A 19,674-nucleotide genomic window follows, 5' to 3' on the forward strand; every position below is an offset into this window, starting at 1 on the left:
CGAGGTCTTTTCTGGTTCCATATAAATTTTAGAATTATTTGTTCCATTTCTTTGAAAAAGATGGATGGTACTTTGATAGGAATTGCATTAAATGTGTAGATTGCTTTAGGTAGCATAGACATTTTCACAATATTTATTCTTCCAATCCAGGAGCATGGAACATTTTTCCATTTCTTTGTGTCTTCCTCAATTTCTTTCATGAGTACTTTATAGTTTTCTGAGTATAGATTCTGTGTCTCTTTGGTTAGGTTTATTCCTAGGTATCTTATGGTTTTGGATGCAATTGTAAATGGGATTGACTCCTTAATATCTCTTTCTTCTGTCTTGCTGTTGGTGTAGAAAAATGCAACTGATTTCTGTGCATTGATTTTATATCCTGACACTTTACTGAATTCCTGTATAAGTTCTAGCAGTTTTGGAGTGGAGTCTTTTGGGTTTTCCACATATAGTATCATATCATCTGCGAAGAGTGATAATTTGACTTCTTCTTTGCCGATTTGGATGCCTTTAATTTCCTTTTGTTGTCTGATTGCTGAGGCTAGGACCTCTAGTACGATGTTTGAATAGCAGTGGTGATAATGGACATCCCTGCCGTGTTCCTGACCTTAGCGGAAAAGCTTTCAGTTTTTCTCCATTGAGAATGATATTTGCGGTGGGTTTTTCATAGATGGCTTTGATGATATTGAGGTATGTGCCCTCTATCCCTACACTTTGAAGAGTTTTGATCAGGAAGGGATGTTGTACTTTGTCAAATGCTTTTTCAGCATCTATTGAGAGTATCATATGGTTCTTGTTCTTTCTTTTATTGATGTGTTGTATCACATTGACTGATTTGCGGATGTTGAACCAACCTTGCAGCCCTGGAATAAATCCCACTTGGTCGTGGTGAATAATCTTTTTAATGTACTGTTGAATCCTATTGGCTAGTATTTTGTTGAGTATTTTCGCATCTGTGTTCATCAAGGATATCGGTCTATAGCTCTCTTTTTTGGTGGGATCCTTGTCTGGTTTTGGGATCAAGGTGATGCTGGCCTCATAAAAATGAGTTTGGAAGTTTTCCTTCCATTTCTATTTTTTGGAACAGTTTCAGGAGAATAGGAATTAGTTCTTCTTGAAATGTTTGGTAGAATTCCCCCGGGAAGCCGTCTGGCCCTGGGCTTTTGTTTGTTTGGAGATTTTTAATGACTGTTTCAATCTCCTTACTGGTTATGGGTCTGTTCAGGCTTTCTATTTCTTCCTGGTTCAGTTGTGGTAGTTTATATGTTTCTAGGAATGCATCCATTTCTTCCAGATTGTCAAATTTATTGCCGTAGAGTTGCTCATAGTATGTTCTTAGAATAGTTTGTATTTCTTTGGTGTTAGTTGTGATCTCTCCTCTTTCATTCCTGATTTTATTTATTTGGGTCCTTTCTCTTTTCTTTTTGATAAGTCTGGCCAGGGGTTTATCAATTTTATTAATTCTTTCAAAGAACCAGCTCCTAGTTTCGTTGATTTGCTCTATTGTTTTTTTGGTTTCTATTTCATTGATTTCTGCTCTGATCTTTATGATTTCTCTTCTCCTGCTGGGCTTAGGGTTTCTTTCTTGTTCTTTCTCCAGCTCCTTTAGGTGTAGGGTTAGGTTGTGTACCTGAGACCTTTCTTGTTTCTTGAGAAAGGCTTGTACCGCTATATATTTTCCTCTCAGGACTGCCTTTGTTGTGTCCCATAGATTTTGAACCGTTGTATTTTCATTATCATTTGTTTCCATGATTTTTTTCAATTCTTCTTTAATTTCCCGGTTGACCCATTCATTCTTTAGAAGGATACTGTTTAGTCTCCATGTATTTGGGTTCTTTCCAAACTTCCTTTTGTGGTTGAGTTCTAGCTTTAGAGCATTGTGGTCTGAAAATATGCAGGGAATGATCCCAATCTTTTGATACCGGTTGAGTCCTGATTTAGGACCGAGGATGTGATCTATTCTGGAGAATGTTCCATGTGCACTAGAGAAGAATGTGTATTCTGTTGCTTTGGGATGAAATATTCTGAATATATCTGTGATGTCCATCTGGTCCAGTGTGTCATTTAAGGCCTTTATTTCCTTGCTGATCTTTTGCTTGGATGACCTGTCCATTTCAGTGAGGGGAGTGTTAAAGTCCCCTACTATCATTGTATTATTGTTGATGTGTTTCTTTGATTTTGTTATTAATTGGTTTATATAGTTGGCTGCTCCCACATTGGGGGCATAGATATTTAAAAATTGTTAAATCTTCTTGTTGGACAGACCCTTTGAGTATGATATAGTGTCCTTCCTCATCTCTTATTATAGTCTTTGGCTTAAAATCTAATTGATCTGATATAAGGATTGCCACTCCTGCTTTCTTCTGATGTCCATTAGCATGGTAAATTCTTTTCCACCCCCTCACTTTAAATCTGGAGGTGTCTTCGGGCTTAAAATGTGTTTCTTGGAGGCAACATATAGATGGGTTTTTGTTTTTTTATCCATTCTGATACCCTGTGTCTTTTGACAGGGGCATTTAGCCCATTCACATTCAGGGTAACTATTGAGAGATATGAATTTAGTGCCATTGTATTGCCTGTAAGGTGACTGTTACTGTATATGGTCTCTGTTCCTTTCTGATCTACCACTTGTAGGCTCTCTCTTTGCTTAGAGGACCCCTTTCAATATTTCCTGTAGAGCTGGTTTGGTATTTGCAAATTCTTTCAGTTGTTGTTTGTCCTGGAAGCTTTTAATCTCTCCTTCTATTTTCAATGATAGCCTAGCTGGATATAGTATTCTTGGCTGCATGTTTTTTCTCGTTTAGTGCTCTGAAAATATCATGCCAGCTCTTTCTGGCCTGCCAGGTCTCTGTGGATAAGTCAGCTGCCAATCTAATATTTTTACCATTGTATGTTACAGACTTCTTTTCCCGGGCTGCTTTCAGGATTTTCTCTTTGTCATTGAGACTTGTAAATTTTACTATTAGGTGACGGGGTGTGGGCCTATTCTTATTGATTTTGAGGGGCATTCTCTGAACCTCCTGAATTTTGATGCTCGTTCCCTTTGCCATATTGGGGAAATTCTCCCCAATAATTCTCTCCAGTATACCTTCTGCTCCCCTCTCTCTTTCTTCTTCTTCTGGAATCCCAATTATTCTAATGTTGTTTCGTCTTATGGTGTCACTTATCTCTCGAATTCTCCCCTCGTGGTCCAGTAGCTGTTTGTCCCTCTTTTGCTCAGCTTCTTTATTCTCTGTCATTTGGTCTTCTTCTATATCACTAATTCTTTCTTCTGCCTCATTTATCCTAGCAGTTAGAGCCTCCATTTTTGATTGCACCTCATTAATAGCTTTTTTGATTTCACCTTGGTTAGATTTTAGTTCTTTTATTTCTCCAGAAAGGGCTTTTATATCTCTCGAGAGGGTTTCTCTAATATCTTCCATGCCTTTTTCGAGCCCGGCTAGAACCTTGAGAATTGTCATTCTGAACTCTAGATCTGACATATTACCGATGTCTGTATTGATTAGGTCCCTAGCCTTCGGTACTGCCTCTTGTTCTTTTTTTTGTGTTGAATTTTTACGTCTTGTCATTTTGTCCAGATAAGAGTAAATGAAGGGGCAAGTAAAATATTAAAAGGGTGGCAACAACCCCAGGAAAATATGCTTTAACCAAATTAGAAGAGATCCAAAATCGTGAGTGGGGAGAAAGGGGATAAAAAGAGGTTCAAAAAGGAAGAAAGAAAGAAAAAAGCAAGAAAAGAAAAAGAAAAAAAACAGAAAAGAAAAGAAAAGAATTTTTAAAAAAAGAAAACACCTAAGAAAAATGTAAAAAATATATATATATATTAGAAAAACTAGTAAAAAATCGTTAAAAAAGAAAAAGGTAACAGTTAAAAAAAAATTTTTTTACCCGAAGGCGAGAAAAAAAAAAAAAAATGAAAAAGAAAAATTAAATTAACTGCAAGACTAAAAAAAAAAATCACAGGAAAAAAGCCATGAGTTCCGTGCTTGGCTTTCTCCTCCTCTGGAATTCTGCTGCTCTCCTTGGTATTGAAACCGCACTCCTTGGTAGGTGAACTTGGTCTCGGCTGGATTTCTTGTTGATCTTCTGGGGGAGGGGCCTGTTGTAGTGATTCTCAAGTGTCTTTGCCCCAGGCGGAATTACACCGCCCTTACCTGGGGCCGGGGTGAGTAATCCGCTCGGGTTTGCTTTCAGGAGCTTTTGTTCCCTGAGCGCTTTCCGTAGAGTTCCAGAGGACGGGAATACAAATGGCGGCCTCCTGGTCTCCGGCCCGGAGGAGCCGAGAGCCCAGGGCCCCACTCCTCAGTGCGCCCTCAGAGAACAGCGCCCAGTTACTCCCGTCTGCCTGACCTCCGGCCGCGCTCCGAGCTCACCGAGCCTGCGACCGGTTCAAGGTAACACGGAGCTGCGAGCTTACTGTCAGCTCTGTCTCTGTAGCCGGCTTTCCCGTTCCAATACCCACAAGCTCTGCGACACTCAGACACCCCCGATCCTTCTGTGACCCTGCGGGACCTGAGGCCACGCTGACCCCGCGTGGGCTTCGCCCCGGTTTAGCCTCTGGAGCGATGTCCCTCAGCGGAACAGACTTTTAAAAGTCCTGATTTTGTGCGCGGTTGCTCCGCCGCTTGCCGGGAGCCGGCCCCTCCCCCCAGGGTCTATCTTCCCGTCGCTTTGGATTCACTTCTCCGCCGGTCCTACCTTTCAGAAAGTGGTTGTTTTTCTGTTTCCAGAATTGCTGTTCTTCTTCTCTTCGATCTGCCGATGGATTTTCAGGTGTTTGCAATCTTTAGATAAGCTATCTAGCTGATCTCCGGCTAGCTGAAGCAGTCTCAGCTTGCTACTTCTCCGCCATCTTGACTCCTCCCCTCCTATCTTAGGAAATTTGAATCCTTAACAAAGATATCAAGATACATCCAGAAAGAATCAAAATAAACTTCCTCGCCCACACTGAGAATTTATAACCACTCTCCCATCTTTTTCTTCCAACAGTGCTTCTGTGTATTTGTGTTTCTCCTGATAATATATAAATCTTATACTTGGGGTTCTTTTGGACGACGTTCTTTTTTTTTTTTTTTGCATATATATATTTTTTTCTCTTGTCATATACATTTATCAGTCTTTTTTTTTTGGTCTGTTTTTATTTGTATACTTCATAAATCTTACCTTGGGGCCCATTTGGTCTGAGCTTTCTCTTTTATCTTCCCTTTTTTTTCCTGTCTTCCTCTCTCACTCTCTTTTTTCTTTTTATTTTCTTTTTCTCTCATTTGGGTGGGGAATCCTGATTGCTCAGAAGCGTTCCAGGGTGCACCTTGACTGCACCATGGTCGATACATCCAGCTACATCCATTCAGCCATCTCTCACCAAAATGACTAGGAGGAGGAATGCCCAACAGAAGAAAAATTCAGAGAATGGGGCCTCTGCAACAGAGCTAATGGCTATCGACATAGACAATATGTCGGAAAGGGAATTCAGGCTAACAATTACCCAGGCAATAGCTAGGTTGGAGAAAGCCATGGATGACCAAACGGAATTGATTAGTGCAGGGCTAAAAGCCACAAAGCCACCAGTGATGATGTTCATAATGTTAGGGCAGAACTGAAAGCCACCAGGGATGATATTCACAATGCTCTCAATGAGTTCCAATCTAATCTAAATTCCCTTAAAGCTAGGGTAACTGAGACAGAAGATAGAATTAGTGATCTTGAGGACAAACAGATAGAAAGAAAGGATCAGGAGGAAGACTGGAACAAACAGCTTAGAAGCCACAAAAACAGAATCAGGGAAATAAATGATGCCATGAAACGTTCCAACATCAGAATTATTGGAATCCCAGAAGGGGAGGAGAAAGAAAGAAGTCTAGAAGATATAGTGGAACAAGTTCTCCATGAAAATTTTCCCAATATCATGAATTGAACTAGCGTTCATGTACTAGAGGCAGAATGGTCCCCCCCCCCCAAGATTATAGATTCTCGAAAGTCCTTGAGACACCTAATAGTATGAATGAAGAATTATAATTGTAGGCAGGCCCTCTTGAAGGCAGCTAGGACAAAGAAGCTCCTTAAGTACAGAGGAAAGCCCATCAGAATAATGTCAGACCTGTTCACAGAAACCTGGCAAGCCAGAAAGGGTTGGCAAGATGTATTCAGGGCACTAAATGAGAAGAACATGCAGCCAAGAGTACTTTATCCAGCAAGACTGACCTTCAAAATGGATGGAGAGATAAAGAGTTTCCAAGACTGGCAAGACTAAAAAGAGTATGCGACCACCAAGCAGACACTGCAGGAAATATTAAGGGGGGGTTCTATAAAAGAGGAAAAATACTAAGAATATCATTGAACAGAAATACAGAGACAATCTACAGAAAGAAAGACTTCAAAGGTAACATGATGTCAATAAAAACGTATCTATCAATCACTCTCAATGTGAATGGCCTAAATGCACCCATAAAAAGACACAGGTTGCAGATTGGATAAAACAATACGACCCATCCATATGTTGTCTACAAGAGACCCATTTGGAACCTAAGTATACACCCAGACTGAAAGTGAAGGGATGGAGAAGCATCTTTCATGCCAATGGGCCTCAAAAGAAGGCTGGGGTAGTGATTCTCAAATTAGATAAATTAGATTTCAAACTAAAGACTGTAGTTAGAGATACAGAAGGACACTACATCATTCTTAAAGGGACTATCCACCAAGATGATCTAACAATTATAAATACCTATATGCCCAATATGGGAGCAGCCAATTACATAAGAAAACTGTTAATCAAGATAAAGAGTCATATTGATATGAATACACTAATCATAGGAGATCTTAACATGCCTATCTCAGAAATAGATAATCGAAGCAGAAAATCAATAAAGAAACAAGAGCATTGAATGACACATTGGACCAGATGGACCTCATAGATATATACAGAACATTCCACCCTAAAACAACAGAATATTCATTCTTCTCAAGTGCACATGGAACCTTCTCCAGAATAGACTACATATTGGGTCACAAATCAGGACTCAACTGATACGAAAAGACTGAAATTATTCCCTGCATATTCTCAGATCACAATGCTTTGAAACTGAAGCTCAATCACGAGGAAAAGTTCCGAAGGAAATAAAACACCTGGAAGCTAAAGTCCACCTTGCTTAAGAATGCTGGGATCAACAAGGAGATCAAAGAAGAACTGAAACAATTCATGGAAACCAATGAGAATGAAGACACTTTGGTCAAAAACCTATGGGATACAGCAAAGGCGGTCCTAAGGGGGAAATACATAGCCATCTAAGCCTCCCTCAAAAGAATTGAAAAATCCAGAACACACCAGCTGTCTCTACACCTTAAAGAACTAGAGAATCAACAAAAATCAAACCAACTCCACACATAAGAAGGGAAATAATCAAGATTGGAGCTGAGATCAATGAGGTTGAAACCAGAGATACAGTAGAACATATCAATGTGATAACCAAGACAGCATGGTACTGGCATAAAAACAGATACATAGAACAGTGGAACAGAGTAGATAGTCCAGATATGGACCGTCAACTCTATGGTCAAATAATCTTCGACAAAACAGAAAAAAATATACAGTGGAAAAAAGACAGTCTTTTCAATAAATGGTGCTGGGGAAACTGGGCAGCTATATGTAGAAGACTGAAACTCGACCATTCTCTTACACCATACACAAAGATAAACTCAAAATGGATAAAAGACCTCAACGTGAGACAGGAATCCATCAGAATCCTAGAGGAGAACATAGGCAGTAATCTCTTCCATATCAGCCACAGCTACTTCTTTCAAGATATGTCTCCAAAGGCAAAGGAAACAAAAGTGAAGATGAACTTTTGGGATGTCATCAAAATCAAAAGCTTCTGCACAGCAAAGGAAACAGTCAAGAAAACAAAGAGGCAACCCACGGAATGGGAGAAGATATTTGCAAATGACAGTACAGACAAAAGGTTGATATCCAGGATCTATAATGAACTCCTCAAACAACACACACAAAACAGACAAGCATATCAAAAAATGGGCAGAAGATATGGACAGACACTTCTCCAATAAAGACATACAAATGGCTATCAGACACATGAAAAAATGTTCATCATCACTAGCCATCAGGGAGATTCAATTTAAAAGTACATTGAGATATCACCTTACACCAGAGAGAATGGCCAAAATTAGCAAGAGAGGAAACAACATGTGTTGGAGAGGATGTGGAGAAAGGGGAACCCTCTTCCACTGTTGGTGGGAATGCAAGTTGGTGCAGCCTCTTTGGAGAACAGTGTGGAGATTCCTCAAGAAATTAAAAATAGTGCTGTGAAGTGTGTAAACCTGGTGATTCACAGACCTGTACCCCTAGGGATAAAAATATATGTTTATAAAAAATAAAAAATTAAACATAAAAAAATTATAGCAATTCACACATAATACATACAGAAATAACTTAAAAATAAAAATAAAAAAGTGAAGCATACACCTACAAAAAAAAATAGAACTTCCCTATGACCCTGCAATTGCACTACTGGGTTTTTACCCTAAAGATACAGATGTTGTGAAAAGAAGGGCCATCTGTACCCCAATGTTTATAGCAGCAATGGCCACGGTCGCCAAACTGTGGAAAGAATCAAGATGCCCTTCAACAGACGAATGAATAAGGAAGATGTAGTCCATATACACTATGGAGTATTATGCCTCCATCAGAAAGGATGAATACCCAACATTTGTAGCAACAAAAGTTGGACTGGAAGAGATTATGCTGAGTGAAATAAGTCAAGCAGAGAGAGTCAATTATCGTATGGTTTCCCTTATTTGTGGAGCATAACAAATAGCATGGAGGACATGGGGAGTTAGAGAGGAGAAGGGAGTTGGGGAAAATTGGAAGGGGAGGTGAACCATGAGAGACTATGGACTACGAAAACAATCTGAGGGTTTTGAAGGGACTGGGGGTGGGAGGTTGGGGTACCAGGTGGTGGGTATTATAGAGGGCATGGATTGCATGGAGCACTGGGTGTAGTGAAAATATAATCAGTACTGTTATGATGAAAAAAAAGTAAATTAAAAAACATATCAATGAAACTAGAAGCTGGTTTTTGATAGAATCAATAAGATTGATAAACCATTGGCCATACTAATCCAAAAGAAAAGAGAGAAAGCCCAAATTCATAAAATTATGAATGAAAAGGGAGAGATCACATCTAACACCAAGGAAGTAGAAACAATCATCAGAAGTTATTATCAATAGTTATATGCCAAAAGCTAGCAACCTAGATGAAATGGATGCATTCCTGGAAAACTATAAACTCCCAAAATTGAACCAGGAAGAAATTGACAACCTGAATACACTGATATCTAGTAACGAGATTGAAGCAGTGATCAAAAACCTCCCAAAAAACAAGATCCCAGGACCCTATGGATTTCCTGGGGAATTCTACCAAACTTTAAAAGAAGAAATAACACCTATTCTCCTGAAGCCGTTTCAAAAAATTGAGGCAGAAGGAAAACTTCCAGACTCTTTCTATGAAACCAGCATTACCCTGATCCCCAAACCAGGCAAAGATCCTACCAAAAAGGAAAATTTCAGACCAATATCACAGATGAATATGGATGCTAAGATTCTCAACAAGGTCCTAGCAAACAGGATCCAACAGCACATTAAAAAGATTATCCACCATGACCAGGTGGGATTCATCCCTGGGCTACAAGGATGGTTCAACATTCGCAAATCAATCAATGTGATAGAACAAATCAATAAGAGAAGAGATAAGCATAGGGTCCTCTCAATCGATGCAGAAAAAGAATTTGACAAAATCCAGCATCCGTTCCTGATTAAAACGCTTCAAAGTATAGGGATAGAGGGAACATTCCTGAACTTCCTAAAATCTATCTATGAAAGACCCACAGCAAATATCATCCTCAATGGGAAAAAGCTTGCAACCTTCCCGTTGAGTTCAGGAACAAGACAAGGATGCCCACTCTCACCACTCTTGTTCAACATAGTATTAGAAGTCCTAGCAACAGCAATCAGACAACAAAGAGAAATAAAAGGTATCCAAATTGGCAATGAAGAAGTCAAATTCTCTCTCTTCGCAGATGACATGATTCTTTCTTTTTTTAAAAAAAAAGATTTTATTTATTTATTTGACAGAGAGAAATCACAAGTAGATGGAGAGGCAGGCAGAGAGAGAGAGAGAGAGGGACGCAGGCTCCCTGCCGAGCAGAGAGCCCGATGCGGGACTCGATTCCAGGACCCTGAGATCATGACCTGAGCCGAAGGCAGCGGCTTAACCCACTGAGCCACCCAGGCGCTCTGACATGATTCTTTCTATGGAAAACCCAAAAGACTCCACCCCCAAACTACTAGAACTCATACAGCAATTCAACAACGTGGCAGGATACAAAGTCAATGTGCAGAAATCTGTGGCTTTCTTATACACTAACAATGAAAATACAGAAAGGGAAATTATAGAATCAATTCCATTTACTATAGCATCAAGACCATAAGATACCTGGGAATAAACCTAACCAAAGAGGTAAAGGATCTATACTAGAAGAACTACAGAACACTCATGAAAGAAATTGAAGAAGACACAAAAAGATGGAAGACCATCGGAAAATTAAACATTGTTAAAATGTCTATACTGCCTAGAGCAATCTATACTTTTAATGCCATTCCGATCAAAATTTCACTGGTAATTTTCAAAGAGCTGGAGAGAATAATCAAAAAATTTGTATGGAACCTGAATCACTAAGGAAATGTTGAAAAACAAAAATAAAACTGGGGGCATCATGCTACCTGATTTCAAGCTTTACTCCAAAGCTGTGATCACCAAGACAGCATGGTACTGGCATAAAAACAGACACATAGACCAGTAGAACAGAGTAGAGAGTCCAGATATGGACCGTCAACTCTATGGTCAAATAATCTTCGATAAAACTGGAAAAAATATTCAGTGGAAAAAAGACAGTCTCTTCAATAAATGGTGCTGGGAAAACTGGGCAGCTGTATGTAGAAGACTGAAACTCGACCATTCTCTTACACCATACACAAAGATAAACTCAAAATGGATAAAAGACCTCAACGTGAGACAGGAATCCATCAGAATCCTAGAGGAGAACATAGGCAGTAATCTCTTCCATATCAGCCACAGCTACTTCTTTCAAGATATGTCTCCAAAGGCAAAGGAAACAAAAGTGAAGATGAGCTTTTGGAATGTCATCAAAATCAAAAGCTTCTGCACAGCAAAGGAAACAGTCAAGAAAACAAAGAGGCAACCCACGGAATGGGAGAAGATATTTGCAAATGACAGTACAGACAAAAGGTTGATATCCAGGATCTATAATGAACTCCTCAAACAACACACACAAAACAGACAAGCATATCAAAAAATGGGCAGAAGATATGGACAGACACTTCTCCAATAAAGACATACAAATGGCTATCAGACACATGAAAAAATGTTCATCATCACTAGCCATCAGGGAGATTCAATTTAAAAGTACATTGAGATATCACCTTACACCAGAGAGAATGGCCAAAATTAGCAAGAGAGGAAACAACATGTGTTGGAGAGGATGTGGAGAAAGGGGAACCCTCTTCCACTGTTGGTGGGAATGCAAGTTGGTGCAGCCTCTTTGGAGAACAGTGTGGAGATTCCTCAAGAAATTAAAAATAGAACTTCCCTATGACCCTGCCATTGCACTACTGGGTATTTACCCCAAAGATACAGATGTCGTGAAAAGAAGGGCCATCTGCACCCCAATGATTATAGCAGCACTGGCCACGGTCGCCAAACTGTGAAAAGAACCAAGATGCCCTTCAACGGATGAATGGATAAGGAAGATGTAGTCCATATACACTATGGAGTATTATGCCTCCATCAGAAAGGATGAATACCCAACTTTTGTAGCAACATGGACGGGACTGGAAGAGATTATGCTGCATGAAATAAGTCAAACAGAGAGAGTCAATTATCATATGGTTTCACTTATTTGTGGAGCATAACAAATAGCATGGAGGACATGGGGAGTTAGAGAGGAGAAGGGAGTTGGGGGAAATTGGAAGTGGAGGTGAACCATGAGAGACTATGGACTCTGAAAAACAATCTGGGGGTTTTGAAGGGGCAGGGGGTGGGAGGTTGGGGTACCAGGTGGTGGATATTATAGAGGGCACGGATTGTATGGAGCACTGAGTGTGGTGCAAAAATAATGAATACTGTTATGCTGAAAAGAAATAAAAAATAAATTTAAAAAAAAAAAAGAAAGGCCAAAATTGACAAGTGCTCCATGCAATCCGTGCCTCTCTAATATTCACCACACCACCTGGTTCCCCCAACCTCCCACCCCCCGCCACTTCAAACCCCTCAGATTGTTTTTCAGAGTCCATAGTCTCTCATGGTTCACCTCCACTTCCAATTTCCCCCAACTCCCTTCTCCTCTCTATCTCCCCATGTCCTCCATGCTATTTGTTATGCTCCACAAATAAGGGAAACCATATGATAATTGACTCTGTCTGCTTGACTTATTTCACTCAGCATAATCTCTTCCAGTCCCATCCATGTTGCTACAAAAGTTGGGTATTCATCCTTTCTGATGGAGCTATACACTATGGACCACTATGGACCTTTCTGATGGTCCTATACACTATGGACCACATCTTCCTTATCCATTCGTCTGTTGAAGGGCATCTTGGTTCTTTCCACAGTTTGGCAACCGTGGCCATTGCTGCTATAAACATTGGGGTGCAGATGGCCCTTCTTTTCACGACATCTGTATCTTTGGGGTAAATACCCAGTAGTGCAATGGCAGGGTCATAGGGAAGTTCTATTTTTAATTTCTTGAGGAATCTCCACACTGTTCTCCAAAGAGGCTGCACCAACTTGCATTCCCACCAACAGTGTAAGAGGGTTCCCCTTTCTCCACATCCTCTCCAACACATGTTGTTTCCTCTCTTGCTGAGTTTCATTCTTCTACATAAAGCTGCCCTGTTTTCCCAGCACCATTTATTGAAGAGACTGTCTTTTTTCCACTGTATATTTTTTCCTGTTTTGTCGAAGATTATTTGACCATTGAGTTGACAGTCCATATCTGGGCTCTCTACTCTGTTCCACTGGTCTATGTGTCTGTTTTTTTATGCCAGTACCATGCTGTCTTGGTGATCACAGCTTTGGAGTAAAGCTTGAAATCAGGTAACGCGACGCTTCTCGTTTTATTTTTGTTTTTCAACATTTTCTTAGCAATTCGGGGTCTCTTCTGGTTCCATACAAATTTTAGAATTATTTGCTCCAGCTCTTTGGAGAATACCGGTGGAATTTTTATCGGAATAGCATTAAAAGTATATATTGCTCTAGGCAGTACAGTATAGACATTTTAACAATGTTTATTCTTCCGATCCAAGAGCATGGAATGGTCTTCCATCTTTTTTGTGTCTTCTTCAATTTCTTTCATGAGTGTTCTGTAGTTCCTAGAATACAGATCCTTTACCTCTTTGGTTAGGTTTATTCCCAGGTATCTTATGGTCTTGGTGCTATAGTAAATGGAATCAATTCTCTAATTACCCTTTCTGTATTTTCATTGTTAATGTATAAGAAAGCCACTGATTTCTGTACATTGACTTTGTATCCTGCCACGTTGCTGAATTGCCATATGAGTTCTAGTAGTTTGGGTGTGGAGTCTTTTGGGTTTTCCATAGAAAGAATCATGTCATCTGCGAAGAGAGAGAGTTTGACTTCTTCATTGCCAATTTGGATACCTTTTATTTCTCTTTGTTGTCTGATTGCTGTTTCTAGGACTTCTAATACTATGTTGAACAAGAGTGGTGAGAGTGGGCATCCTTGTCTTGTTCCTGATCTCAACAGGAAGGCTGAAGCTTTTTCCCATTGAGGATCATATTTGTTGTGGGTCTTTCATAGATAGATTTTAGGAAGTTCAGCAATGTTCCTTCTATCCCTATATTTCGAAGCGTTTTAATCAGGAACGGATGCTGGATTTTGTCAAATGCTTTTTCTGCATCAATTGAGAGGACCATGTGGTTCTTCTCTCTTATATTAATTTGTTCTATCACATTGATTGATTTGCAAATGTTGAACCATCCTTGTAGCCCAGGGATGAATCCCACCTGGTCATGGTGTTTTTTTGACTGTTTACTCTGCTGTGCAGAAGCTTTTGATCTTGATGAAGTCCCAAAAGTTTATTTTCACTTTTGTTTCCTTTGCCTTTGGAGACATATCTTGAAAGAAGTTGCTGTTGCTGATATCAAAGAGATTACTGCCTATGTTCTCGTCTAGGATTCTGATGGATTCCTGTCTCACGTTGAGGTGTTTTATCCATTTCGAGTTTATTTTTGTGTACGGTGTAAGAGAATGGTTGAGTTTCATTCTTCTACATATAGCTTCCCAGTTTTCCTAGCACCATTTATTGAAGAGACTGTCTTTTTTCCACTTATATTTTTTCCTGCTTTGTCGAAGAGTATTTGCCCATAGAGTTGAGGGTCCATATCTGGGCTCTGTACTCTGTTCCACTAGTCTATGTGTCTGTTTTTATGCCAGTACCATGCTGTCTTGGTGATCACAGCTTTGTAATAAAGCTTGAAATCAGGTAATGTGATGCCCCCAGTTTTACTTTTGTTTTTCAACATTTCCTTAGCAATTCGGGGTCTCTTCTGATTCCATACAAATTTCTGGATTATTTGCTCCAGCTCCTTGAAGAATCTTTAAAAAAAAATTATGATGTACTATATGTTGGTTAACTGATAATAATAATAATGGAGAGGAGAAGGGATTTGGGGGAAATCAGAGGGGGAGATGAACCATGAGAGACTGTGGACTCTGAGGAACTAAGTGAAGGTTTTGGAGGAGAGGTTGGGGGGAGGTTGGGTAAGCCTTGTGGTGGGTATTTTGGAGAGCACGTATTGCATGGAGCACTGGGCACGGTACATAAACGATGAATTCTGGAACACTGAAGAGAAATTTTAAAAATAAATATAAAAACTTTTAAAAGATTAGGAGAGAAAAGTTGTAATTGGATGTGGATATAAATAAAACAATGTTGGGGAAAAAAATTAAAAATAAATAAATAAATAAATAAATATTTTGAGGGGAAAAGAAATCAATGTGCCATTCACAGTACCTTACTTGAACCATGGCCCACATTCACTGTATTATGAGAGGTGTGCTTATAATGCCTTCCTGATTGTAACTGAGAGTAGGATAGAATTATCAGAATGACCTCACTTTGTGCAGAAACCAGGTATCTGAATTATTTCTAGAATAAGAAAGTGTGTTTTCAAAATCCACTTCTGGGTCTGTGATGCATTTAGGATAGTAATTGTGTCTCTATTGGAAATATCTGTAGTTTTAGTGCACCAATGCTTATGGTAAGATGCTCTCCTCCTTCAAGGTAGGGTGGGAGGAAGGCAAAGGTAAATCAGTTATGGTTTCAGAAAACAGTTGTGAGGACATATGTTACTCTCTTTGTTTTAATAACATTCTAACCTCAATCACAGGGTCACTACACATTGCACTATGATTTCAACCTCTCATGTGCTTAAAATTTCACATTCTCCACATCCCATGTCATATAATCTCCTGTACTTTAATGCATTGCACAGATTTTACTCCATAGATAAGCGTTACACTTAACCCATACATTAATAGCCTGAGGAGTTTATGATGTGAAATTAGTAATTATCTGGTTTCTGTCCTACAGTATTTTATTACAGATTAGTGTTTCATGTATCAGGATTCAGGACAAAATGATATTGTTCAATAATGTCCACTGTATCTGTGTTCCAGCAGGACAACAAACAAGGCTTTCTGCTGCCAAGGTAATGTTGCAATAATCTTATGTTGATAAAATACAACTTCTGCAGAGGCAGGTGACTTTCAGATTACACTCTAAATAGTGTATCTGTATTTTATTCAGATCTCTAAAACTTCATTCGTATTTCATATTGACCTATATAGTAAATATTTAAATAGAAATGGAAACTTGTTATAAACCAAATTATAAAATAAACTACTTAAAATGTAAAATAAAATATCAAGGTCTAAGCACTAAACTAAATATAGATGTGAATTATTTGAAAGCACAGCTGACATGGTTTGTTAGTGGAGCACAGTGGTCAGAGAATGGTCTTTGCAAACAGCCTAGCCAGCTTCCGGTCCTCACTCTGCCCCAAACCAGCATGTGAATTTACACAGTTCTCTCAACTTCTTTGCAGCAAACTTCTTCTCTTTACAATGAAAATGATGCAATGCCAGTGCGTACCTCACGCAGTTACGAAGACCTATAAAAATACCAGAAGTACAGCTATAGCACTGATTCATGCAGAGTAAGTGCTGTTTCAGTATTACGACTTCCACTCTGGGAAGCTTCTTAACAATAACTAACAACAACAACAACAACAACAAAAAAAAAACGTAATTATTTCTCAGTGAAAATACTGGATCTGATACGATTAATATGGTTCTCACATGTGCTCAGGCAGGCCCCTCAGGTTCTCAAGATGATGATCAATCCCTGGGAACTGACAGAATGGGGCCAAAACATTTTGCAGTAGGAATGGTCTACTTATCACAGACCATCTAGGGATTCCAGGAGCTTTCTCTCTTCCTTACCATCCTCTCTTTCTTTTCCACCCTTATTACAGATTCAGGTCCACAGTGCTGATTCTTAAGCATCTGTTTTACACCCACTTCCTGATCATTCTCCTTAAAGGTATCCACAAGACAAAACCAGACTTAAGGTGCAACACATTTCCTCACGATTTGGAATGTAATTTTGTCTTCTAGCCTCACAATGTTGGCAGGGTGTGTCCAATGGCACCTCCTGCCTCTTCTGCTTCTCTAACCATTTCTCTCAGCCCCAGGAATGACAGACTTCATAGTTTATCTGCAATGTTTAAATCAGTGACACATTCAGAACTGATCTGTCCCATGCTATAAGTAATGACTGAGGTTGTATGTTTTTTTTCCATTGTAGGTATCAATTTCAGTTTTCTGAAAATGTATGAAGCATTCTCTCCACTTGCTGTCACTTACCATTGCTTTGTCCAGGTGAAACCACCTCATCTTTAGTACTGACTTTTCCAAGGAAGATCCTGGTACTTCTCTCCACCCCCTCCTACCTCTCAAAGTCTTTGGCAACCCCGCAGAAACAAGCCATCAAAGTTACTCATCATATCCAAATCTTCAATAAGCCTTTTTGTTCATAGGGACGTGTGTTGCTATCATTTAGAGGAAAACGTGCTGAATGGCAGAATGGCTTCTAGGGACTTGGCAATAGCAACAATATATTTATCACAGACAACAGTTGGAATCCTGGGCAATTTCTCTCTTCCTTTCCATGATCTCTGCCATTACTACACTGAAGGTAGATTGAGACCCACAGGTTCGCTTCTCAAACACCTGATTATAGCCAACTCCTTGCTAATGCTATCAAAAGGAGTTCCCCAGACATCAGCAGCTTTGGGGTTGAAATATTTCTACCATGATTTGGGACTCAGACTTCTTTTGTACATCCATAGAATGGGCAGGGAAGTGTGCATCAGCAATATCTGCCTCCTGAGTATCTTCCAGAACATCATGATCAGCCCCATGAATTCCTGCTGGAAGGATTTTAAAGTCAAAGCCCCAGAGTATGTCAGCTTCTCCATTTCTCTCTGCTGGATCATGCACATAATGGTAAATTTTATCATGCCTATGTATGTGCTTTATATATCAGGGAAACAGAGCAGCAGAAAAGTCACAAAGAAAAAGGACTTTGGAGTCTGTTCTACTTCCAGTTATGAGACAACTGCAGGGTTAATTTTTATAGCACTGGTAGTATTCCCTGAAGCTTCATTCTGTGTGCTCACAATCTGGGCCAGTGGCTCCATGGTCTTCTTCCTGCACAGGCACAGGCAGCGGGTCCAGCACATTCACAGGCCTAATAACGTCTCCCCTAGATTCTCTGCTGAGTCCAGAACCACCCAGAGCACCCTTGCCCTGGTGACCACCTTTGTGTCTTTTTCCTTCCTCTTTTCCATCTTTCAAGTTGGTGCTGTTTTTATTTATAATCCCAATTGGTGGTTAGTGAAGACCTCTGACCTCAGTTCTATGTGTTTTCCAGTGGCCAGGCCCTTTATGCTCAGGAGCCGAGACTCTACAGTAACTAGGGTCTGCTTTGTGAGGACAAGAAACACAAAACCCCCTATTCTCACCAGAAAAATATAAATTGTATGATTTTGCACAATTTCCAGTTGTTTATTCTCATTAGACTCAAAAAGTCAACAGAGAATCTTAGAGAGAAGATCTGTATCTTTCTAAGGTAAAACCTACGGGTATTCAGGATTTCCTCAGATGCCTGAATGTCAGGACAATGTGGGCATAGCTGAGGTGAATAAATCAGGGTAGCCTCATCCAGATACATAGTATCTTACTGATAATGGTCTTTTTTTTTTAATTTCCTCATTTGAATTCAATTTAGTTAATACATAATGTATTAAAATTTCCAGGGTAAAATTTAGTGATTCATCAGTTGCATATAATATCCTATGCTCATTACATTAGTGCCCTCCTTAATGTCCATCACCCAATTACCCTTTCCCCCATCTCTCCTCCAATCTTAACCAAATATTGCTTGAGGTAAGCTGAATGGATGTGATCCTAGCCCTTTGTCAGATTAATTACAGCATTTGAACTGATGTTTTCATGGGAAACCGTGTGAGGAAATAATGCACTCCATAAATCAGTGTTGGATATTGTTGGAAGATGGTCTAATATGGGTTTTCATGTATGCTCATGCTCTGTGAAAAGAAGCATGAACAGCTTATATTCAAAGCTGTGTTTAGAAAAGAACCTTGGGGGGCACCTGAGTTGCGCGGTCAGCTAAGCATCCACCTTTTGGTTTTGGCTCAGGTCTTGATCTCAGGGTCATAAGATAAAGCTCCATGTTAGGCTCCATGCAAGGGAGGAGTCTACTTGAGATTTTCTTTCTCCCTCTCTCTCTGCCCCTCCCCCTGTCCTCATGCTTTCTCTCACCCTCTCTCTCTGTCTCTCTCTCAAATAAATAAATAAATCTTTGGAAGAAAAGAAAACAAAAGGAAAGAAAATAAAACAAAACAAAAGGAAAGAAATGAAAAGAGCCTTGGAATAAATGAAACAAGATGGGATCAGGAGGGAGACAAACCATAAAAGACTCTTAATCTCACAAAACAAACTGAGGGTTGCTGGGGGTGGGTAGGGACAGGGTAGTTGGGTTATGGACATTGGGGAAGGTATGTGCTATGGTGAGTGCTATGAAGTGTAAACCTGGTGATTCACAGACCTGTACCCCTGGGGCTAATATTATATTACATGTTAATTTAAAAATTTTAAAAAAGAAAAGAAAAGAGCTCTGGAACACTAGATTGACTTATCTACTATACAAGGAAATAAAGATAATGTCTTCCTCAGGAGCAGAGAGCAAAGCAGATGAGCTAGCAGTCCCCTTTAAAAGACTCCATTTTCCTGTACTCGGGCTTTCTCAAGTGTGATGAAAACAAAATGCATGTGTAGAATTAATCTGCAGCACCATGCTTGGAATAAGATTGGAAAGCAAGGGGACCAAGGGAAACTGTTGCAATCAGGATATTCATGCTGCCTTCTGTGCCCTGCTCCCGCTTGCTCTCTCTAAATTAAATAAGTAAATCCTTAAAAAAAATAA

General features: G+C 39.6%; 1 protein-coding gene across 1 annotated transcript; it reads left to right on the forward strand.

The window, feature by feature from the left end:
- Nucleotides 1-17,249: 17,249 nt before the first annotated feature.
- On the forward strand, nt 17,250-18,203 carry LOC101681362 (vomeronasal type-1 receptor 4-like). Its single transcript, XM_004781910.1, has one exon. It carries the CDS (start codon nt 17,250-17,252, stop codon nt 18,201-18,203), a length of 954 nt encoding a protein of 317 aa, XP_004781967.1.
- The last annotated feature ends 1,471 nt before the right edge of the window (nt 18,204-19,674 follow it).

This window comes from Mustela putorius, unplaced genomic scaffold, assembly GCF_011764305.1.
Source record: "Mustela putorius furo isolate JIRA1106 unplaced genomic scaffold, ASM1176430v1.1 tig00000196_pilon_pilon_pilon, whole genome shotgun sequence".
In the NCBI taxonomy this organism is placed as follows: Eukaryota; Metazoa; Chordata; class Mammalia; order Carnivora; family Mustelidae; genus Mustela; species Mustela putorius.